The sequence below is a fragment of the Culex quinquefasciatus genome, chromosome 2 (assembly GCF_015732765.1).
Source record: "Culex quinquefasciatus strain JHB chromosome 2, VPISU_Cqui_1.0_pri_paternal, whole genome shotgun sequence".
Taxonomy (NCBI): Eukaryota; Metazoa; Arthropoda; class Insecta; order Diptera; family Culicidae; genus Culex; species Culex quinquefasciatus.
Window position 1 is genome coordinate 52,198,136 of NC_051862.1, and position 25,202 is coordinate 52,223,337.

Below are 25,202 nucleotides of genomic sequence, written 5' to 3' on the forward strand. Positions count from 1 at the left end.
GAAGCGGGAAGGCTAGTTGCTGAAGACGCCACCTAGTGGCGCTTGCGAGAGGAGCTGAGCTCCTCTCGCTTCGGTGGTAGACCACCGACTGAAGCCAGCTTTCAAATTTCCCGTGGTTTTGTAGGGAAGAGAGAGGCTGGCGCTCGCGAAAGAGCTGAGCTCCTCTCGCTTCGGTGGTAGACCACCGACTGAAGCCAACCTTCCGATTTCCCATGGTTTTGTAGGGAAGCGGGAAGGTTAGTTCCTGAAGACGCCACCTAGTGGCGCTTGCGAGAGGAGCTGAGCTCCTCTCGCTTCGGTGTAGACCACCGACTGAAGCCAGCTTTCAAATTTCCCGTGGTTTTGTAGGGAAGAGAAGGCTGGCGCTCGCGAAAGAGCTGAGCTCCTCTCGCTTCGGTGGTAGACCACCGACTAAACTAATGCTGTGGAGGGGGTGGCGTTTATATTTATATCAAAACCGTCGGCCGCGTTGCTTCTGTGATTTTCCCCTCTGCTTGGGGAAGGCGTTTCATTTTTCGGTTTCATTTGGAAATTTTGGATTGCTACCCTGTATAGAGCCCTAAGACGAAGTTCTTCGTCAAAAAAAAACTTTTGTTGTTTTATTTTATGTTTTCAACCTTTTTTTTATTTTGAATTTTTAAATTAAGATTTTTTGAACTTTAATCATTTTGAAATATTTAGTTTTTAATTATTTGATTTTTCAAGCTTTGAACTTGTGATTTATTGTTTTTTCCCTGATATAATTATTTGCATTTTTAAATTTCTCAAATATCTGATTTAATGTTTTTGAATGTTTCTTGATGTGGAAATATTAGTTTTTTTATATTTTTAATTATGGATTTCTTAATTTCCCGATTGCTTAATTCATGTATATTAAAATTTTTGAGTTTGTGATCATTTTTTTTTATTTGTCGATTTTACTGCGTCACCGTTGTTCTTTAATGTGACATCCAGTCATAATTTATTTATGTTATCCTGAATAATCTTTCAAACATTCTATTAAACATGTATTTTTGGTCCCTCGATATTAAACCTTTGTTTGTCTTTTTTTCAAATCATGTTTTTTAAACGTACCTGCCATTCTCATTTGTAAAATGGTTTACCTAATGTAAATTTTAAAAGTTGTTTCTAATATATGATTTCTACCTAAGCATAATTAATTTCTAGTTACTTAATAAATAATACATCCTTGATTTTTCAAATAAAATATTGTGCTGCATTCCTATTGCATTGCAATGTCCCAGTTCTATATGTAAACTTCTTTGAATTACCTTTTTTGTCAACCTTTTTTTTAATATTTTGAAATAATAAAAAAATAATACCCAATTTGAGTAAATCCACTCAACTGTGTACAATGTTGCAGAAAAAGTACTGGAACGCACTACCCAGGCAAAATTTTTGCCGCTTCTCTACTTGCAGAACTTCTGCAAAAGAGAGAGATGAAGAGATCGAGCTGAAAAGTACGGGAACGTGCTGCAAAAAAGTTACTTATGCCGGCTGCAGAATTCTGCAGAGGCTGCAGAAATTCTGCAATTCTGCAAGTACGGGAATAGACCTATTTTCTGATTATTTTTTTTTTTCATTTTAATGCAAAAAATATTGACAAGACAACATTTTTTCGATGGATCAACTGTGGTCCCCTTGGAACGAGCTGTTAAGTAGGACCGCGATGTTAATTATTCAAAATTGATTTTAAAATCCATTTTAAACTCTTTGTGGTCGTACAAAGTGCAATGTACTCAGAAAAATAAGCTTTAGGGAGCGTTCTTTTATTACGTAACGCGAAAAATCGGACTTTTAGACCCCCTCCCCCCCCACCTCGTAACAAAATTTCCATACAAATTTTAAAATTTTTGTATGGAGCGTAACACAGCCTCCGACCCCCCCCTCCCCCCTACTGCGTTACGTAATAAAAGAACGCTCCCTTATCGCTGTAAACAATTATATCAGCAATCTTAGCTTCATTTTAGGACCCAATTTGTCTAAATCAAAAGAAGCCATTTTTTGCAACATTATTATCTCGAGACGGGATTTTCTGATCGATTTGGCGTCTTTGGAAAAAATGTAGGGTGGTTTGATTGACGAACCAGGGTGACCAATCAAATCCTATTTTAAAATTCCCGACTTTTTCAGAAAACTCAAATTTTAGATTAAATTTTAATATTGTCCGTTTCTCTCGAAGGTACAAGCCGTGGCCGTGCTCTAGGCAGTGTCTATGTCCGGACTCTTGCCCGTATTCGTGCCCGTGCTTCTGGCCGTTTTCGTGTCCCTGGACGTGTAGGAGCCTGTTCCTAACCATTCCCGTGGCCATGTCCTTGCCGTGTTCCTGGCCGTGTTTGTGTCCATGCGAAACGGAACAAACGGAACAAAATTATAATTTTAATCGCTAAGTCCCGGAACTGACACCTGTCAAAAAAGTTCATTCGGTTGTTTACCTTTGAGGTTAAGTTCCGAGCTTTTCTCCTTTATTTTCAAACAAGTATGCTTGGAATTCCCGAGCTTTTTCCCGAATTTTCTCGGGTTTTGGCGAATTCTCGACATTTCCCATTTTCTAATTCCCGCTTTTTTCTGATTTTTCTAGAAACACAAATAACAGGCATTTCTTATCTAAAGAATGATTTCAAACAAAAAACGTTACTTAATCCACCTTTAGGTGGTTGGTGCCTTCCTCATATTCATAAAGTCAATACATTCAGTAAAAATAGCAACATTCCCCCTTAACATGTTTAACAAATCAACTTTATTACTCATTTCTTTTGATATGGTTCGCAGACCATCAATATTTCTGGCTCATCGGCAAGGTCTGATAAAAAACCTATCCAACGCATGGAAAGATTCAGACAATATTTTTATCACAATATCTGAAATCAAACCTCTAAAAAGTGTATAAATAACACTTAAGTCCCAATAACTTTTAATAGGGTTGTCAGATCCTTGATGTTTTAGGCTCATTTGAAAGGTCTTTCGATTATCTAACTAACGATGGGTCGCATGATAGACCCGGACATCATTTTTACTGAAATATCTGAGATCCGGCCTCCAAAAAGTGTATAAATAACACTTAAGTGCCAATAACTTTTGATAGGATTGTCAGATCCTTGATGTTTTAGGCTCATTTGAAAGGTCTTTCGATTATCTAACTAACGATGGGTCGCATGATAGACCCGGACATCATTTTCATTGAAATATCTGAGATCCGGCCTCCAAAAGTGTATAAATAACACTTAAGTGCTAATAACTTTTGATAGGATTGTCAGATCCTTGATGTTTTAGGCTCATTTGAAAGGTCTTTCGATTATCTAACTAACGATGGGTCGCATGATAGACCCGGACATCATTTTTACTGAAATATCTGAGATCCGGCCTCCAAAAAGTGTATAAATAACACTTAAGTGCCAATAACTTTTAATAGGGTTGTCAGATCCTTGATGTTTTAGGCTCATTTGAAAGGTCTTTCGATTATCTAACTAACGATGGGTCGCATGATAGACCCGGACATCATTTTTACTGAAATATCTGACATCCGGCCTCCAAAAAGTGTATAAATAACACTTAAGTGCCAATAACTTTTGATAGGATTGTCAGATCCTTGATGTTTTAGGCTCATTTGAAAGGTATTTCGATTATCTAACTAACGATGGGTCGCATGATGGACCCGGACATCATTTTTACTGAAATATCTGAGATCCGGCCTCCAAAAAGTGTATAAATAACACTTAAGTGCTAATAACTTTTGATAGGATTGTCAGATCCTTGATGTTTTAGGCTCATTTGAAAGGTCTTTCGATTATCTAACTAACGATGGGTCGCATGATAGACCCGGACATCATTTTTACTGAAATATCTGAGATCCGGCCTCCAAAAAGTGTATAAATAACACTTAAGTGCCAATAACTTTTGATAGGATTGTCAGATCCTTGATGTTTTAGGCTCATTTGAAAGGTATTTCGATTATCTAACTAACGATGGGTCGCATGATGGACCCGGACATCATTTTTACTGAAATATCTGAGATCCGGCCTCCAAAAAGTGTATAAATAACACTTAAGTGTCAATAACTTTTGATAGGATTGTCAGATCCTTGATGTTTTAGGCTCATTTGAAAGGTTTTTCGATTATCTAACTAACGATGGGTCGCATGATGGACCCGGACATCATTGTCATTGAAATGTCTGAGATCCGGCCTCCAAAAAGTGTATAAATAACACTTAAGTGCTAATAACTTTTGATAGGATTGTCAGATCCTTGATGTTTTAAGCTCATTGGAAAGGTCTTTTTAATACCTTTCTGAAAATGTATAACATGACAGGGTTTCTTACAAAAACCACCCTTTTTACAATCTTCCGGACATACGCCAGAATTGTTTTTTTAGCATAACTTTTGAAGTACTTTACTAAACTTCATAATTTTCAATAGGGACTTATGGGACCCCAAGACGAATCGAATGAGACCAAAACGGTCCAAATCGGTTAAGCCAGTGCTGAGATAATCGAGTGCATATTTTTTGGTGCACAGACCCACATCCCTACACACACACACACACACAGACATTTGCTCAGAATTTGATTCTGAGTCGATAGGTATACGTGAAGGTGGGTCTACGAGGTCAAATTAAGAAGTTCATTTTTCGAGTGATTTTATAGCCTTTCCTCAGTAAGGTGAGGAAGGCAAAAATCTATCCAGATTTTTAAGCGAAAATAGCGTTACGAATGGTGCACGCCCGAAATGTCAAAATCACGCAGTGTAACCAAAATTACAAAAAAGTGTGCCAGCATAACAGCTACATTTTTTTCTAATATTGGTACCACTACGTGATTTTGACATTTTGAGCGTGCAAATTTGTAATGTATTTTAGCAAAAAAATCTGAATATAAAAAATTCAATATAAACAATTTCGCAATTCGCAATTTCAGTGTGAGAACGGGCCGATCTTATGCACTAGGTTCCCGACGAACACGCACTGCCCTTACACCTACATCACACCCTTGCTCTGAGTCAGTACGAGCAGCACGCTAGAACACGCTTTGAGTGTTCGTGCCAGGCATGCACACCTTCTTTTAAGAAATACCTCAGGTCTCCGGTATTCGGTGCTTAATTGAAATGCTAAATTTGCAATAATTTAAATCAATATTTCCTGAGTTTGCTTGGCACTTTCGTATAGTTAGCTATCAATCTATTTTTTTTCAAGCTGTGTTCTAAAATATTGGACACGGAACGTGACTTATCACCAATCTAGTAAGACAACTTCCCGCCACTTCGCTCTACCAGTAACATTCTCCACCTCTCCAAGTGTGGACTGCTTCTTTATTCTGTGAAATTATTTGCAAGAAACGAACCGAAAATAAAAACCAACCCTACCTAATGATGGCCGCCATGCTTGTCGTCGCCGTGGCCGCTGCCGTGGTCACCGTGCCCGTGGCCGTGGTAGTCGATTCCCAGCGCAAACTCCACCCCGATCGTGGCCACAAACGCCGCAAAGCCAAGCGGGAATCCCTTGAACAGGAAGTTGATGAGGCGCGAGCGGTGCGTCGAAAAGTGCGTCGGGTTGTACCGCCAGACCTCGTTCCGTAGCCACGGGTCCTTGAGGCCGCGGCGGGCCAGCGCGCGCTCCACCTCGACCAGTTCGGGCGAATCGGCCACCTTGTAGATGGACGCGTCCGGAACCTTGTACGGGGGTCCGTGGCCGTGACCGTGTCCGCCCATGCCGCCGGCTGGAAAAAGGAAGGCAAGTTGCGCAAAATTAGACCGCAATCCGGATTGGTGGGGAGGTAAACAAAAACATTCGCGCAGCAGTGAAGTTACATAATTTTAACAAATTGTGATTATCCTGCTCAAATTAACCGATTTTTGCACAAACCAAACATCACAACTCACTTTCAAATAAAAATTTAGCAAATCACTTACAAAACGCTTAAAACTTTGGTTGGAAAACGAGTTTTAGGGGAGAATTTCGCGGTCGCACACTCACGATTGGCAGATTTTCGGAACGACCGAGCAAAGATCGACCGCAAAATGACGACGTTTTGAACGAGACCGAGAAGTGACAGTTCGTGCCAGCGGCTGTCAGATTTGGTGCGATGTTTTTTTTTCGGCCAGGGGTAGGAATGTTAAGTTTTGAGAAGCAGAGAATTTGAGAGATGGGACTGGAAAATGTTCAGAAAGCTAGTATTCTTAATGTAAACTAATGTCAAATACATAAACAATGACTTTTAAATCCCGCTGTTTGACATGCATGATTTTTAAAACCCGCCAAACAAATCGCAGTAAACTGGGGGTTGCTGGGGAAAAATCGGAAAAGTACATACTTGTCAAAAGTTTTCTGTTTTCTTTTGAAACGGTGGTGTTTTTTCGAGGTCCGGAGAAAAGTGGCCAAATTATTTTAGGAATACGAATCCCTAGTTCCAACAATTCCGATAAGAGTGCTGAAATGATCTTTAGTTGTTCTGCACACGTGATTTTTGTTGCTAAAATTCTCAGTAATTATGTTGCACCCCGTTTCATTAAAAAACATGACGGCAATTCTGGTTGGCGGTTTGGGTTGCTAAAAAAATGTTGAGGAAAGACTGTACGCCAGAAAAAAATTGTTTTTTTCTTATGACTTGTTTGCTTTTTGTTATTATTGCCTCGGAGTAAACGATATCAATGCAGGCAAATATTTTGCTAACTGTCTTGATTTGAGCGAAAAATGATAATGAAAAACTAAAAAAAAGTGCTTTAGACAATCTGAGGAAGTAAAAAATGCAACTATGTTCTCTTTTTCTTTTATTTCAAGTTTTATCCCAAACCCCTTCTGGATCGACAATTTAATAATATGGCTAATCAAATTCGCTATTAATTCGTATTCAAACACTCCCTTCAACAACAAAATGCACCCCCCTAAAAAAATATTTATTTCACTTGCAAATTTGTATAAAAAATCTTCTGCTGCAGCTTCACTACAAACATTTTGACGAACATTTGTTAAGTTTCCACTCCACGGTCCTCCAAAAGCGGTTAGCGGGTTCACTTCCTTTTTCATCATCCGATCTACATCCGGAACCAAGAAATCCATTTTTTGAGCTTGATGAAATATTGGAGATCGGGATTCATAAAATAACGTGGCCAGTTTGTTCCGGCTTAATCCGATCCTGTTTAAAAAAACGGTCCCATAAAAAGCACCACCGTTTCAAAAGTAAACAGAAAACTTTTGACAAGTACTTTTCCGATTTTCCCCCAGCAACCCCCAGTGTGCTGCGATTTGTTTGGCGGGTTTTAAAAATCATGCATGTCAAACGGCGGGATTTAAAAGTCATTGTTTATGTATTTTGACAATAGTTTACATAAAGAATTGCGCGTATTCCCGAAAAATACACGCGGCATACCAGCCTCGAAACGACGCGCCGCACTTTCGGCAAATGCGCGCTGTCAAATCCCATACTGTGCGTTTTGTTTTTGTTGATCGTCTTCTCCGAATTGCATGTCATTGTTGCCGAGAATGTTTTTTATTGCACCAAAAGTGCAGAAAATCGCTGGCAGGAGTGTCTGCGGTACATTCTGAAATGCCGCGCGGCGTGTACCTGTGAGAGAAACGGACAATAAAAAGGAAAACTGGTACACGGTAATTGAAAATTGAGTCCCAAGAATTTATAAATTCAAGAATTTTAGAATTTAGGCATTTAAGAATTTCAGAACTAGCGAGTTGTGGCGCTATAACCACGGCAAATAGTGTCCAGGGCAAGGGGTAGGACAGTGAGTGATTTTGAGAAAATTTGAATAGAATTGAGTAACATTGAGCCACGCACGTTTTTCAGAGTTTCTCAATCTTCACTATGATTTTCACAAACGACGTAACAAATTTTGACATTGACATTGCAACGCTGACACTGACAACTTGCTTAACACAAACACAGCGGGAGCGTAAATTTTTCCGGCTGCCAGAAAGGTGTTGAGGGAGGCAAGAAGGCTTGGCCACTGCCCCAAATACCGAACCGGCCAAAAAGGGATGAATGCTGCTGCTGCCGGAAACGGTGCCGCTGCTGGCAAATAGGCTCCGACGGCGGCTTTAGCCAAAATTGGCAGCTATTGCCACCGCCAAGGCCAAGAACACTCAGACCGCCGCCAAGAAGCCAGCCCCGAAGAAGCCGCTTCCAAAGAGAGTGCCGCCGGTGCCGATGGTTCCAATTAATTTCGTTCAAAATTGTAAGATGCGTTGTGGCAAAATGGACATCGTTAACGCGGTTTTGCAAAAGCAGAAAAAGAGCCCGCGACGAGAAGGTTCAAGGCCGAAAAGGAGAAGGATTGGGTGGTAGAGGTGCCCCAGAATGCGGAACCCAACAAGGACGAAGCGATATTTGCACATTGACAGGTATGCCATGAACGAAATCGCCCGGATGAGAGCTGGTGACTGCTGCCAACGTCGCCAAGGCGTCGACCGGAGAGTTCCAGGAGAAGCTGACCAACGAAGGACCGCGTAATCGGCGTGAAGGAAGCAAAAGCGCGCTGCCGGGCGAGAAGAAATGCAACCTGGAGATTGTCAGCAAAGTGCTGAAAAAGAAGCCGCCAGTGACACTGGAGCTGCTGTCCACAAGAAGAAGGGAGCTGCCGGAGCAACATAGGCTGCCGCAAAGAAGCACGCCACAAAGAAGGTAGCCGCCACCGTGGGTGAGAAGAAGGCCATCGAGGCCAAGGTGCAGAAGGGTACCACAGACAAACAGACGTGAATCTTAGTTGATTTTTTCAAAAAATCCATCGTCCCCACAAGAAAATTCAAAATTGGGCTGCACACTAGCGCGATCTGCAGTCCTGTTGCGGAAACCTCATCGTTTCAATAAACCACTATAAGAGTGTACCCTCTTCCCCTTATCCGATTAAGCGTGTACAAAAGAAAAATGACGTTTGTATGTTGTTTATGTAATGAAACATTGTTATGTTCGAGGGTAAGTTTTTTTTTGAATCAGACAAATTATCGGGAAAAATGCTGCCAAAGTTCCACGCGATGGCGTCAAAGAATGCAAATTAAACAGTTGCTGCACCAGAAACATTGCATTGTGGTATCCTCTTTCGTACGGCGTTCCGCAGCAGATTCCACTTCGTGGTCCGGAACAGACATGAACCATCATTTGTACAGGGTGACAAAGGCAGGTCAAAAGGCCTTGGCTAAAGTGAACAAGGAGGAGCTAGGAAAGAAAACTTTTGTGTTTATTTTAAACGGAGTGGCGAAATTAACGAGAATCTCAATAGGAATATTTTGCTTTCGCAGTTGATGATGCAAAAAAACAACAACGTGGATTCAAAAATCTCCCAAAATAACAGTTCTTTTAGTTTATCAAAAACTCCTGTATCATTTCATAGCAAATTTGAATCAAATTTGATCAAAACGATGTTCTTATGCAATTTTTCCTTTGATTTTCACAAAACCTCGTGGTTTTTGTTCTGCTGCAACAGCAATCAAGCGGCATAAACAGAAATATCCCGCGCTCACACACACAACCAATCAATTCAAGAAACGTCAAAGTGTACGGTGGCGACATCATTCTTGATCGTGTCTCGTTGCGGTACTATGGCATCCATGTTTTTTGCTTGTTTGAATTTGAATTGACCGTTTTCGTTGGCGATGGAATAGAAAAGAGTTTCACGTCTGTTTGTCTGTGAGGGTACCGTTAAGATTCATGTCATCACTCTGCCAGGGGTCTAGGTATGATTTTGGAGCAAAATAAACAAGTATACACACACACACACAATAAAAAAACGCATCATTCGCTTAGTCTCTGGTAAAAACACAGACAACAGACGTAGCGGCTAGAACAAAATAATTTGAAAAATCGTGTGTAAAAACATGGCAGCCGCATCCTGCTAATCTACTAGCGCCATCTGTTAGCCTATTGCCACTCTCTAAAGCAGCCATGATGGTTTTCTGAGAAGTTGTGTTTGAAAATGCATCACCCAGAAATATTTTAAAAAATATTATTTCAATTTTTCGAAAAAAAATGTAAATAGGTAAAGATTATGTTTTTATGCTTTAGTAAATCTACTTTAATTATTAATTAACACGATTTACGAGCACATGGAAGTTTTTTTATTCATTTAATTATCGATATTAAAAAAAATAGTCTAGTCCAAGGTCTAGTCTGATGCTTTTTTAAACACAGCAACCAAGGCCGCGCTTGAGGCTGTCAAATTCATGCTGGTTGTGTTTATAAACAAAACCAACAGAAGAGAGCGAAAAGGAGGAGAAGACCCGGTGGAAATCGGGAGGATGGGCAAGGAACACAAATAAAATCCAAATTGGGTGCGGGGGGAGCTGCCACTTCCGTTGCGTTGATGATGACACCTGGCGACCGTATTTTCCGAGGTGATCTTGATTGGAACGTCGGTCGTTTGCACACCTCCTCTATAACGACGCCGTATTCCAATCGGCAATCCGTCGGGGCTAAAATCGGTTCAGGAACCAGGTTGGCCACTTTGGTTGCCTCACATTGGTCAAGCAGCTGCAAGCGCGAGAGATTTTGTTGAATTCGGCTGAAATCAACTTTTCATCTAGAAGAAACGATTACAAACGTTGAAAACAAACAAAATGGAAAATGACAGTAGGCGGAAAGCGATATTTTGACAGCGGGCAATGTGTCAGGGCAAAGCGACTGCAGCGCCACAAACGGATTGCCACAACTAAAAAAACTGTAGCAATGATTTACACAAGGGAAGAATCGAGCCCAAACGTCTGTTGTCTGTGGTAAAAATAAGAAAAGATCGGAGCGACTGCTTCAGATGCCCCCCTCCAGTCCCACGACAATTTTCTTCTAGAAGGGATGCAACCGGATGATACAGCAACTCTTAGAGATTTTCGTGACAACTACGATTTCCGTGTGCTGGCACTTCGCTGGCTTTTGGAAACGCTCAAACCTCCTGCTGCAAGATCATGATCCGATCCGCCAGCGATTCGGGCCACTGCCCATCTCGACTTGCCGGGAAGACGAAAAACCTTCTCCTTGATCTCGCTGAACTCGCAGGCAATGTGAGCGGTGTGGCAATCCAGCACTGGGGTGTATCCGTTGGAGATCTGACCGGGGTGGTTCAGTCCGATGACCTGGGCGGTGAGTTCTTCGAGTCACCGGCGACGTATCCACGACGCAGTTCCTTGACGGACACATTTTTGGCGTTGTCCAGCAGGGCTTTTTTGTGCGGACGGACTTGACTTCAGCGGCCAGGTTGACCGGGGCGAAGACGATGGCTATACCGGGCTTGTTCACACCGGTTTCCGTTCCCGGGGGGCAGATGCAGGGTCTTGTCCATGGGGTCCGTTGGGCACATGCCGTCAGCCAGGCTCTCTTGCGCTTGATGGCCTCTGCTTGAAACAAGTACATCTTGGTGGACGGTTCCAGCATGTTATCTCCGTGCCATCCGGATTTAGATAATACCAGTATCGGATTCACCGGTACCGGCGGCGACGATCAACACGGCACAATCAGTAACAGGCAGAATCGACGTCGTCGTCGGGCGGAATAGTTTGTTCCCGGTTTCGTTGACTGACTGAAGCAGCATCGTGGCGTGAAAATATTTCTAATGTATTTGTAAACAAGCTCTTCTGTCAACGTGGTCAACGTTTATTCACAAATTCCGCAACTCGGTGAAAAAAAATCATGAGGAAGATTGAGTAACTTTGAGCCACATTGAGTAATTTTGTAAAATTGAGTCACTCAGTTACTCTGTGTCCTACCCCTTGAGTAGAATTAAGTTGTTGTTATTTAAAAAAGTCGTATTTTAACGTGATTAAATTAATAAAGTATCCTTGTTCAACCTAGACCCCGACCATCTCTAGTTTCATTCACATGCAGACGGATAAAAGTGCGCGCCTTCCCCGTTCAAACGAAAACACAGCTGTTGTGATGGAGAACAACACAACACTCACACATTCACCCACGTGCTCTCTGCGCTCTCTCATTCCGAAAATCAAAACACGCGGCCCTCGTTCATACGAAAAAAGCCGGCACAAGGTGTAAACAAACAAAGCAGGCTGCTGTGTGGGTTCGCGCTCTCTCATTCATGAGCCCACGGAGAGCTGAGATTCACTGGCTGGGAGATTGCACCAACACCAGCTTAGGTCGGCAATCATTGAAGAAAGCTGCCGGGCAAGGAAGCGTATCGCGGGTGGAGTTTCACGGTCAAGATTTATTATGATTTTGAAAACTTTTCTGTGTGTAAATTTTTATATGTTTAGTTCACCCTGCTAAAAATGTACAGACAAATCGAATTTTAAAGATTTAATTCTAGAGTTTTTCTTGAATAGGTCCTATAAACATATAAAAGACAATCCTTTTTTGTGTTTTTGAATCAGAACATAAAATATTTAAATCGGGAGTTTTTTTTTTGAAGGCCCAATAAAAAAATTGTCAATTTTTGATTTTTGAGTGTTTTTGAAAACTCCTGACTCAATGCGGCTTCAAAAACTAAGTGTAAGTAAAAAAATAAAATTTTGTTTATCGGATAATTGTATCTGAGAGATCAAAATATTTCACTAATGTTTGATTTTTCGACACTTAAAATCGGATCATGTTTTTCGATGCTAAATTGAAAAAAAATCTGATCCTTAAGACAATATTTTCAAATTCTACAACAAACAATAAAAAATATTTTCATGAATAGTGGAAAAATGCTATTATTAAAAAAAAGTAGAAAAATATTTGTGTTTTTCGACTGTAAATTTTATTTTAAACTAAAATAATGGCACAATAATTTTTTTTAATTATAATTTAGCCAAATATCAAACATATTTTATCCCATTTTGTCACTTTGTAGTACAAAGTTTGTAATAGCTCAAAAGATGTATCATAAAATAATTTATCAAAAAAACTTCTCAGTTTGAAAAACGAGATAAAAAATGTGTTTAAGAGTGTAGCTTTTTTTTCCTGAATTCCCGATGTCCTGAATTGATTGATGCACAAGGAGATTTTTTTTTTCAATTTTTCGGTTCTCCCCGTTAACGCCAAACCATACATAATTGCTGCCGGATCTTTTTCGGAAGAGGTCCGAAAAAAAGATCTAGCTTTACCGATTTTACGTTTGTTGAGGTTGCCGAAAAGTTTGTTGCTGTTTGCAAAAAACAATGTCTAAAGCTCTTCCGAAGACATCAAATCGATTTGAAAATGATCTTTTGAACATTTGCTTAACATTTTTGTATGACCGCACCCAATGTATGGCTCCTTAAGACAACCAAGCGTGTTTGTCAAGTTTCCGTCATATCGTCGCTGTCTCACTTTTTGCAAATTTTCTGAATAAATCAGGAGGCAAGTGATTAAAAAAAATCTATTTTTATTTTTTTTGTTTTGAAATGAACAAAACTTTTTAACAATTGTATATTTTGTATCAGAGATTGAAAATAAAATGATTTTCCAAAAATATTGCGAATATTTAATACAAATAGTAAAATGAATTCGAAAGAGAACTCTCAGATACTCATATTTATTATGTAAAAGAACGTAAAACATTGAATTTAAAACTTCCATTCTTTCAACTTTTAAAGGAGAATTGATGAAAAATTATGTGTTTTTTTACCTGCAATTATCCAATGTTTTAGAGCCAGTTTTTTCCAATAATTAAATAATAGAGGTTAAACACCGTTGCAGTTTTTTATGTTTATGTCCTTCAACTCAAGTAATTTTGTTTTGCAATCATTTGTTTTCAAAATATCAAGATACGGAAGGGAAAAAATGTAAATCGGATTTTCACCAAAAAAATTAAAATGTCAAACATGCTAAATATGAATATCAAGGCAGGAAATGCATTCCAAATTGTTTTCAGTTGATTGATATATTTTGATTAAAATTTTGAAATGTGAAAAATGCAAATAAATTGCTTTTCCTCGATTTTGAAGTAAGGATGACATAAACTTTGAAAATGGTTGGCAACGACCTAAATTTTAAACTGAGATTTTTTTGAAAACCTTCGAAAATGAGATTAAATTACATAGTGTTCCGAACATTGCATTTTTTTAGAAAAACAAATGAAACTTCATCTAGTTTAATTTGATTTGATTTGATGTGAGCAATTCATTTTCAATTATTTTTACTTTTTGTATTTTTTTATTTGACTCCAACTTTGTGGGGCCCCTATGACCAAAGAAGTCATTTTGTGTCATTGGATCATTTGATTGGTGCAAAATTGTGCGTATTTTTTAATTTTTGAAATTTGTTTATATGTTTTAGGGGACAAAATCCCGCATCTTTGAAGGCATTCAGAAGTATGAACCAAAATTTTTCCGACCAGTTATGTTTTTTTTAAATAGTGATTTTTGTAACAAACGGAAATTTTGTACTTAAAATTTTTTGACCACAATTTTTTATGCAAAATAGAATTTGCAATCGAAAAGTACTTTTTAATTTTTTTGATTAAGTGCGTCATTTTTCAAACTATAGCAATTCAAAATTAAATTTTGTCCGATAAATTCCGGTTTTTGATTTTTAAAAAAGTGTCCATGATTGTCCAACCCTGAATTTTTTTTCGAAAGAATCAGAAAATTCCCTACAATTTCGAAACATTAAAGATCGGACAACTGGTAGCTGAGATACAGCAGATAAATGAGAAAGAAACAGGAAAATTGCTTTTTTAGTCTCACCCAAACAAACCTCCCCTTTCTAATGTCGATATTGCAGCAACTAATGGTCCGACTTCAATGTTAAAATATGAAAAATTCGTGAAATTTTCCGAACTTTTCGAAAACAGTATTTTTTTAATCAAGACTAACATTTAAAAAGGGCAAACATTCAACTAAACGCTTCAAAAAATAAATATATAATGTTCAATTGAAAATAATAAACATAATAAAATTAACTGTCCTCAGTTTATTATTGAATTAAAGGACCCAAAATAACACAATGCAATTTTGTTTCGTGAATTGATTAAGCAAATGATTTTTTGCAAGCACTTCAAATATTGATTCTCACCTGAATTTTATAAATCCCTAAAAAATCTTTAGTAATTTCATGAAAATAGGTTATAAAACTATTGTTTTTACTATTCAGGCTGGAGTGAAAATAGATTATTTTTCAAATGTTTTTTTTATACAAAACAAAATGGAGAAAACTTTTGAAAAATGCACAGAAGCCATTTGATCACAAGACGTTGTGTTATAAATTTATTTTATCTGGTTTTATTGTTTTGCAAAATCCGTGAAACTTCCGTGAAATCGTGCCAAATCACCAACCCACACTGCAATTCACACGCTGGTCACCATCATCAATGATCATGCTCGCTCTCTCGCGCAACCTGCTCCCAATCAGGCCAAGAACGCTTCTCATTCAAGATTTTCGATTCATTCTGTGTCGAGAACTCGTGCCGGTCGGACGTACGTCGCGCGTCTTCCCTGTTGTGCTTTGAAAGCTACCCATACACAGACTCACTGGAGGTGTGTGTGCGTGTGTGTGCGGGGTGGTAAGGTGATGTGAGGTGCCAAAGATCACCGTCTTCCAGCATCCTCACGGCGGCAGGTGCGGAATTGTGCAAGTGTTTAAAGGTTTAAAAGTTGAAGAAATTTGACCGTGAATCGAATCGCTGACGTTAAAGTGTCGCGCGAACGGTGGCGATTGCGAGTGGGCCAGGGTTCGAACCCCGTCGTCGACGGACACCTTCCGAGATTTTTTTTGTGTGTTCCGTCTGCTTCTCCTCTTTCGTTGATGTGAGCCGCAGCATCTCACGAATATCGACGAAACGAGACGGGTTTCGCGTGTGTGTCTCATAAGGTGCTGTAATTGAGGAAAATTCAACACACATAGAAAAAAAAGGGAAGAGATTTTTTTTCGTTTTCTGTTTTGGCTTGTGTTTCGGCATTTTGGTCAATTTTGAAGAATCGAGAAGAAGCGATTCTCGCAGCATCCAAACAGAAAAGTTGGTGCGATAGTGTTGGTGAATTGAATTTGTTGTCGTCGAAAGAAGAAGCCGTGGTTGTGTAATTGCACTGCAAGCGAGGAAAATCGAAGAAAAATCGCATCCTTTAAACTGAACAAATTGAAAATTTAAAAAGCAAGCTGCATATGAAGTGAGGATTTGAAATAAGTTTTGAAGGTGAGTGTGTTGCATTTCCGGAAATCATTTTTGGGGTGAATGAGAGTTTTGTTTGTTTGTTGTGGTCGTGAATTTTGGTGTTTGGTCAGCTGCAGTTTTGTTATCGTGAGAGATAAGAGGGGGATGCGATATGGTGAGGAGTGCATGTGAGAGTCAAAAAATGTGTTTTAAAGGTTTTTTTCGTAGTTAAAAAATGCTATTTTTTTAACGACAGAGCAATTTATTGAGATTTGAAACAAAGTTTTTATTTGTATTTTAGATTTGACTGAAACTTTGTGGGTATTTTCTCTATGACCATTTGTATTATTAGTTCGTCCTTACAAGTCTTCATTCAATTTTGACAGCTGTTCATACAAAAAGACGTGCGCAAGATAATTCTTATAGATTTTGTGTATACCTTTTTAAAGGTATATATAAAATACCTTTATGAAAATGTGAGAATTTAGTAAAAATATTTTTGTCGCATAACATTTGAAGTTTTTTACTAAACTTGGTAATTTTGAATAGAGATTTTTATTGCGAAGGTTATTTCTGGGGTTTTTTTTTGAAAAGGTCCAATAAACAAAAATTTCAGTTTTTTTCTCTTTTTGGGTGTTTTTGAAATCGCCTTGAGTCAGGGGTATTAAAAGCACCCAAATATCGAAAAAATATTTTGGTAACTTTTTCCTTCAGTCGATTTACTCGATTCTTAAAGCACCCTCAAAGTTCCTTTTTTCAATTAATGTATTATTAGATGTAAAATGAAATTTGGATTCAAATTATAATTCACAGCAATTTTGGCATATTTTAATTTCACATATTTTAATTTCACTTATGTTTTATAATCATTATTTGGACATTTTTTTTGCCTAAAATTGTATTTTTATAATTTTTAAAAGAGTTTCGTGTAGTTTTTTACGAGCCAAACACATTTATGTCATAATTCAAAATGGAAACAACGGTAACGTTAACCTTGATGATAATTTAAGGATTTCTTTCTATTTTATTTATATTATTGAAACATGCACTGGGGTACTTTTTTCAATAGGGTAATTCTCTACCAACTCACATGAAATCGGGAAAAGTTGCCCCGACCCCTCTGTGATTTGCCTGAAACTTTGTCCTAAGGAGGTAACTTTTGTCCCTGATCACGAATCCGAGGTTCGTTTTTCGATATCCCATGACGGAGGGGCGGTACGACCCCTTTCATTTTTGAACATGCGAAAAAAGAGGTGTTTTCAATAATGTGCAGCCTGAAACGGTGATGAGATAGAAATTTGGTGTCAAAGGAACTGTTATGTAAAATTGGACGGATTCGATGGCGTACACAAAATTCTGAAAAGTTTCAAAAACTCTGCCAGAACTTGCCGTTACGGAACTGTACAAAATTTTGAAACATGTCATTTTGAAGTAAATTTAATGTACTTTTCGAATCTACATCAACCCAGAAGTGTCATTTTTTCATTTAGAACTTTTTTTTTAATTTTAAAATTTAATGTTTTTTTCTAACTTTGCAGGGTTATTTTTAAGAGTGTAACAATGTTCTACAAAGTTGTCGAGCAGACAATTACAAATATTTTGATATGTAAACATAAGGGATTTGCTTATAAACGTCACGAGTTATCGCAATTTTACCAATAAAAGTTTTGAAAAAGTTGGTCGTCGTTGATCATAGCCGTTCATGGTCATCCGCGACAGCCAGGGACAACGAAACAAAGAGAAACGCAAAAAGTTACTTGCCATTTGCTTTATTTTCTCGATTTTCATATCTCGTTCCCATGTCGACATATTTTAGTATCAGACGTGAATTTTTTTTTGGAATCTGATATTTTTTCCTCAGATAAAGGCCCTTTTGCCCAGACAATATCAAACAGTGTTGGTATTATCGCGCTCTCCCGAGAAATGTTTCTCTCTCTCTCGAGTTCTTGCCGCGAGTCTCGAGCTGCCGTGAGAAACTCACTGATCGCCCGTGCTCTCCTCCGCTTGCGAACGGGATAACTCGCGAGCCAGAATTGCCCGTTCGTGAGAAGTTGAACGTGTTAGAAACGAAACAAAAACAACACAGTAATTGAATTTACACCTCTATAGGGGAAATTCTCGTATCTTTGGCAGGTTAAGCACTCGCTCCTAACTCCATCCAATTTGCTGATTTTCACTATTTAAACAACTAATTTTGCAAAACTTTTGATAGAAACATGCTTGCTCACTTCTTATTGAGCTATTTATCACTCGATTTCTGTTGAAATCGCTTTTAATGAGCTTTAATTGAATGTCAAAGTTCTGACCTGCCAACATTAGAGGCACGCTGGAATTAGATGCTGTTCCCCTACCATCGCCTGGTTCGTATTCATAAGCCTGATAAACAAAATTGGCAATTTTGGGACGAACTGCTCACGAGAATTCGCGGCGAGAGCGAGAATGCGAACGAAAAAGCGAGCGCGAGCGAGAAGGGAAAGGCACTACAAGTTCTCTCCCTCGCTCGCGAGCGAGAAATGCTTTTTTTGTTTCTCGCTAGAATTCCAACACTGACATCAAAACAAAAGGCTGCCAGAACAATGAATTAAAAAAAACCGTTGAAACAATATTTCTAGAGTTGTTTTGAAAGAAGTCCTACAAACAAAATTTTTAAATTGTTGTTGGGTGTTATTGAACCCTTCTTGATTCAGAGGTATTCAAAAACACTCAAAAGGCAAAAAAACAAAAACAAAATGTTGTATATTGGACCTTCTAGATTTTATGTTTTCATAAGACATTTTGGAATGATAGGCTATTTAACTAAATCGATGCCAGTGTTCTCTTATGTACTAAGCTTGCTGGTTTTCTTATCTAGATATCTCTCTTTTCTCTCTTTTGTCTTCTAAGCTTGCTGGTTTTCTTATCTAGTTAGAACAAGAGAGCACCCAGGTATCGAAATATTAAAACTAAATATTTCAATCATTGTTGAAAACTATTTCTTGAAGTTTAATTGTTTTTATAATTTTATTTCTTGATCCTTCATTTGAAAGTTATCATTGTGAAAATCTTCAAGGACTTACAAAAATTCAATCTCATCAATTTTAATCGGGAGTAGGGGAAATATACCCTTTCTAATCAAACACCTATCTTTGTCATATGAAGAGTTTGAAGCTCGATTAAAGCTCCAAAAATACTATTTAGGCTATAAACTTACCAGCAACAAAACCGCCTCAAGTAAGCACGCAAATTTATGCTATTTACTGCCCAAAAATATTCAGTTTAATGCACTTTTGATCATAATGTCTATTTTGCGAGACCATTTCTCATCATTTTGGTGGCACACACATCCACACGCAAGATGAGAGGTTAACTGCTTAACGAAAGTCGCCATCAAAATCTTTTCACTTGCGCTAACGTTTTCAAAGCGCTTAAGATATGAAATTGCTTCCAACTACCGCCAACATGTTCTGTTGAACATTAGTTAGTAACTCACTTGAAAAATAATCCCGAAACTTGTAAATAACTAGCAAGCGCCATCAAAAAACAAACGCGCCAAGTCTTTTGACGTTTGAATTTTGACGACCCATTCCAATCGAAGGCTGAAGAAAACCGAGCGAGAAGCGAAGGCAAATAAAGAACAAAGGGTGGCCACCAACACCATCAGCAGCACCTGTTTGAATGAGCCAGTGCACTGGAAAGGAATTTTTCTCTATAAATGCTACTTTTCGTGAGTGTTCGCTTAAAATTTGGCAGCTTTTATCAGACCCAAAAGAGCGCTGGAAGAAAAAAAGAACTAGGCTGAAAATAGGAAATGGACTCGACTGATTAGAACGCATTTGGGAAATATTTTTTTTAAATGCTTGTAAAAGGAATAGAATAACTTTTAGCATAAGTAAAAATAAATAGAAATGTTCACAAAAAGTTGCTCTACTCGTTGGTGTACTTGGTTTTAGTAAATTTCAAAGAACACTCCAGATTATCCAGCATCATTCAAACACGACCACTTATTAGGCTTAAAATGGGTAGATTTCCCCCACATCATTATTCAATAAAAATCCTGCGTTTTAAATGGAATTAAATTTTTAAAATTCAAATTCACAGTAATTTCACATCGACAAAGGAGTGTTAGAAAAACGTAAAATTTTTCCATTTTTTTTAAAGGAATTATTACAGTCCAGACTCGATTACCCGAAGCCTCGATTATCCGAAGGCTTCTATGGGACTTCGGATAATCGAATCACGATTTTTCAGCATTTTTCGTTCAACTTCAAATTTGAGTTCTGCAACCCCATTTTTGTAAAATTTAGTTGTTGATTGCCTATTAGCATATCAAATAAATTTCCTCAGTATTTCAAAACCGCCATTTTGGATTTAAAAAATCTAAATCCAATTCTATTTTTTTTTCGTGATTATCCCAAGTGATTTTTTTTCGTGGCCCTTAGATAATCGTGTATCACGTGTGAACTCACCTAACCTCACCTTACATAAAATATGGTAAACTTGTGAGTAATAATATAATAAACAAAAAATAACAGAACTAAATTTCTGATCCTTGATACTTTACTCGAACCATATATTGCGTGTTGTATGCTTTCAGCAGGTTCCTCACAATAAATTTAATTAAATTGGCAAAGTTAATATGAATGCCAATTAATAATTGCAAACACGTGTTCTGTGCGCTATAACTCACCACACAAAACCCAGCCACAACTTTGCTCAGCCGGTTGAAGTATAAACCAAAAAAAAAAAAAGTTGCAAGCCTATTCATTGAGGAAAAACGCCACCGCGACGGAACAGCTTATTCAAACACCGCCAAACATGTTTTTTATAAATATTTGAACATAAACAAGGCAGTCGCACACACGTTATCACAGCTCGGCTCTCCGACACCGTTGGAGAACTTTTGCCGCAGCCATAAACAGCCAGCAGCAGCAGCCGGCAAGCTCGTGTGAAAAAGTGACTATTTTATTATTATAATTGATTTTGTAACAAAATGTGCTTCGCTTTAATGTGCATATGAGCGGGGAGCTGTAAACAGTTTAATGTAAAGTGAGATTATACAGAGGAAATGTTTGCTGATTGCTTGTTTGAACTTTATAAGCTATTGACGCTAGTGTGACAAAAGCACAAAGCTGTAACGGATAATGAGATTTTTTTGTGTAACAAAAGTTCACATAGAATAAAAATACAATAAGAGTCGACTACGGGAATTGAATCAAGGACTTCCTGAATTCACCAAACAATTAGAATTTGAAGAATTTGAAGAATTTGAAGAATTTTAAGAATTTTAAGAATTTTAAGAATTTTAAGAATTTTAAGAATTTTAAGAATTTTAAGAATTTTAAGAATTTTAAGAATATTAAGAATTTTAAGAATTTTAAGAATTTTAAGAATTTTAAGAATTTTAAGAATTTTAAGAATTTTAAAATTTTAAAATTTTAAAATTTTAAGAATTTTAGAATTTTAAGAATTTTAAGAATTTTAAAATTTTAAGAATTTTAAAATTTTAAGAATTTTAAAATTTTAAGAATTTTAAAATTTTAAGAATTTTAAAATTTTAAGAATTTTAAGAATTTTAAGAATTTTAAGAATTTTAAGAATTTTAAGAATTTTAAGAATTTTAAGAATTTTAAGAATTTTAAAATTTTAAGAATTTTAAGAATTTTAAGAATTTTAAAATTTTAAGAATTTTAAGAATTTTAAAATTTTAAAATTTTAAGAATTTTAAGAATTTTAAAATTTTAAGAATTTTAAGAATTTTAAGAATTTAAAGAATTTTAAGAATTTAAAGAATTTTAAAATTTTAAGAATTTTAAGAATTTTAAGAATTTTAAGAATTTTAAGAATTTTAAAAATTTTAAAATTTTAAAATTTTAAGAATTTTAAGAATTTTAAGAATTTTAAGAATTTTAAGAATTTTAAAATTTTAAGAATTTTAAAATTTTAAAATTTTAAGAATTTTAAGAATTTTAAGAATTTGAAGAATTTTAAAATTTTAAGAATTTTAAAATTTTAAAATTTTAAAATTTTAAAATTTTAAAATTTTAAAATTTTAAAATTTTAAAATTTTAAAATTTTAAGAATTTTAAGAATTTTAAAATTTTAAGAATTTTAAGAATTTTAAGAATTTTAAAATTTTAAGAATTTTAAAATTTTAAAATTTTAAGAATTTTAAGAATTTTAAAATTTTAAGAATTTTAAGAATTTTAAGAATTTTAAGAATTTTAAGAATTTTAAAATTTTAAGAATTTGAGGAATTTTAAGAATTTTAAGAATTTTAAGAATTTTAAGAATTTTAAAATTTTAAGAATTTTAAGAATTTTAAGAATTTTAAGAATTTTAAGAATTTTAAGAATTTTAAAATTTTAAAATTTTAAGAATTTGAAGAATTTTAAGAATTTTAAAATTTTAAGAATTTTAAGAATTTTAAGAATTTTAAAATTTTAAGAATTTTAAGAATTTTAAAATTTTAAGAATTTTAAGAATTTTAAGAATTTTAAGAATTTTAAAATTTTAAGAATTTTAAAATTTTAAGAATTTTAAGAATTTTAAGAATTTTAAGAATTTTAAGAATTTTAAAATTTTAAAATTTTAAAATTTTAAGAATTTTAAGAATTTTAAAATTTTAAAATTTTAAGAATTTTAAGAATTTTAAGAATTTTAAGAATTTTAAGAATTTTAAGAATTTTAAAATTTTAAGAATTTTAAGAATTTTAAGAATTTTAAAATTTTAAAATTTTAAGAATTTTAAGAATTTTAAGAATTTTAAGAATTTTAAGAATTTTAAGAATTTTAAAATTTTAAGAATTTTAAGAATTTTAAGAATTTTAAGAATTTTAAGAATTTTAAGAATTTTAAGAATTTTAAGAATTTTAGGAATTTTAAGAATTTTAAGAATTTTAAGAATTTTAAAATTTTAAGAATTTTAAAATTTTAAAATTTTAAGAATTTTAAGAATTTTAAGAATTTTAAGAATTTTAAGAATTTTAAGAATTTTAAGAATTTTAAATTTTAAGAATTTTAAAATTTTAAGAATTTTAAGAATTTTAAGAATTTTAAAATTTTAAGAATTTTAAGAATTTTAAGAATTTTAAGAATTTTAAGAATTTTAAGAATTTTAAAATTTTAAAATTTTAAGAATTTTAAGAATTTTAAGAATTTTAAGAATTTTAAGAATTTTAAGAATTTTAAGAATTTTAAGAATTTTAAGAATTTTAAGAATTTTAAGAATTTTAAGAATTTTAAGAATTTTAAGAATTTTAAGAATTTTAAAATTTTAAGAATTTTAAGAATTTTAAAATTTTAAAATTTTAAGAATTTTAAGAATTTTAAGAATTTTAAGAATTTTAAGAATTTTAAGAATTTTAAGAATTTTAAGAATTTTAAGAATTTTAAGAATTTTAGGAATTTTAAGAATTTTAAGAATTTTAAGAATTTTAAGAATTTTAAAATTTTAAGAATTTTAAGAATTTTAAGAATTTTAAGAATTTTAAGAATTTTAAGAATTTTAAGAATTTTAAGAATTTTAAAATTTTAAGAATTTTAAGAATTTTAAGAATTTTAAAATTTTAAGAATTTTAAAATTTTAAAATTTTAAGAATTTTAAGAATTTTAAGAATTTTAAAATTTTAAGAATTTTAAGAATTTTAAGAATTTTAAAATTTTAAGAATTTTAAGAATTTTAAGAATTTTAAGAATTTTAAAATTTTAAAATTTTAAGAATTTTAAGAATTTTAAAATTTTAAGAATTTTAGAATTTTAAGAATTTTAAGAATTTTAAAATTTTAAGAATTTTAAGAATTTTAAGAATTTTAAGAATTTTAAGAATTTTAAGAATTTTAAGAATTTTAAAATTTTAAGAATTTTAAGAATTTTAAGAATTTTAAAATTTTAAGAATTTTAAGAATTTTAAGAATTTTAAAATTTTAAGAATTTTAAAATTTTAAAATTTTAAAATTTTAAGAATTTTAAGAATTTTAAGAATTTTAAGAATTTTAAAATTTTAAGAATTTTAAGAATTTTAAGAATTTTAAGAATTTTAAGAATTTTAAAATTTTAAGAATTTTAAGAATTTTAAGAATTTTAAGAATTTTAAGAATTTTAAGAATTTTAAGAATTTTAAGAATTTTAAGAATTTTAAGAATTTTAAGAATTTTAAGAATTTTAAGAATTTTAAGAATTTTAAGAATTTTAAGAATTTTAAGAATTTTAAGAATTTTAAAATTTTAAGAATTTTAAAATTTTAAGAATTTTAAGAATTTTAAGAATTTGAGGAATTTTAAGAATTTTAAAATTTTAAAATTTTAAGAATTTTAAGAATTTTAAGAATTTTAAGAATTTTAAGAATTTTAAAATTTTAAAATTTTAAGAATTTTAAGAATTTTAAGAATTTTAAGAATTTTAAGAATTTTAAAATTTTAAAATTTTAAGAATTTTAAGAATTTTAAGAATTTTAAGAATTTTAAGAATTTTAAGAATTTTAAGAATTTTAAGAATTTTAAGAATTTTAAGAATTTTAAGAATATTAAGAATATTAAGAATATTAAGAATATTAAGAATATTAAGAATTTTAAGAATTTTAAGAATCTTAAGAATTTTAAGAATTCTTAGAATTTTTAGAATTTTAAGAATTTTAAGAATTTTCAAAAAAAAAATTAGAGTTTTCAGAATTTTTAGAACTTTTAGAGTTTTTAGAATTTTTAGAATTTTTAGAATTTTTAGATTTTTTAGAATTTTTTGAATTTTTAGAATTTTTAGAATTTTAAGAATTTTAAGAATTTTTAGAATTTTTAGAATTTTTAGAATTTTTAGAATTTTTAGAATTTTTAGAATTTTTAGAATTTTTAGAATTTTTAGAATTTTTAGAATTTTTAGAATTTTTAGAATTTTTAGAATTTTTAGAATTTTTAGAATGTTAAGAATTTCAAGAATTTTAAGAATTTTAAGATTTTTAAAAATTTAAAGGACTGAACTGAAACTGAAAAAATCAAGAAAACATAATTCTAGAATTATTTTAAACTTAAATTGGCAACTTAGTAAATCAAGCTCACTTTGTTCATGAGCACCCAAAAACATTCGCCAAATTTGCAACACGCCGTGTTGCAATTTGCAATGCGATCCACACCGCGTGACCAGATCAATCAACTTATATGGAAACTCATTCCCAATTCTAATCACGATTCCATTCGTCTACCAGGCGGCTCACATTCTGGCCGGCCGGGCCGGATTCCGAATTG

At 34.0% G+C, this 25,202-nt stretch overlaps 2 protein-coding genes and 1 pseudogene across 4 annotated transcripts in view; 1 reads left to right on the forward strand and 2 right to left on the reverse strand.

The window, feature by feature from the left end:
- Positions 1 to 5,255: 5,255 nt before the first annotated feature.
- On the reverse strand, positions 5,256 to 6,054 carry LOC6046954 (NADH dehydrogenase [ubiquinone] 1 beta subcomplex subunit 3). 2 transcript variants are annotated; one of them, XM_001864032.2, is made up of 2 exons: positions 5,905 to 6,054; positions 5,256 to 5,711 (listed from the first exon to the last, which is right to left on the reverse strand). In XM_001864032.2, exon 2 carries the CDS (start codon positions 5,701 to 5,703, stop codon positions 5,359 to 5,361), a length of 345 nt encoding a protein of 114 aa, XP_001864067.2. In that variant the 5' UTR covers positions 5,704 to 5,711; positions 5,905 to 6,054; the 3' UTR covers positions 5,256 to 5,358. The 2 variants fall into 2 exon arrangements, with proteins under 2 accessions (XP_001864067.2, XP_038113456.1); XM_038257528.1 differs by having other exon boundaries at positions 5,875 to 6,042.
- Positions 6,055 to 10,828: 4,774 nt separating this feature from the next.
- Positions 10,829 to 11,433, reverse strand: LOC6054643 (annotated as a pseudogene).
- A 3,867-nt stretch (positions 11,434 to 15,300) lies between these two features.
- Positions 15,301 to 25,202, forward strand: part of LOC6035666 (prolow-density lipoprotein receptor-related protein 1) — a 360,121-nt gene continuing 350,219 nt past the window's right edge. For both annotated transcript variants that reach the window (XM_038255376.1, XM_038255377.1), the window contains exon 1: positions 15,301 to 16,032. The gene's annotated coding sequence lies outside the window, so the exon portion shown is untranslated. The remainder of the gene's footprint in view (positions 16,033 to 25,202) is intronic.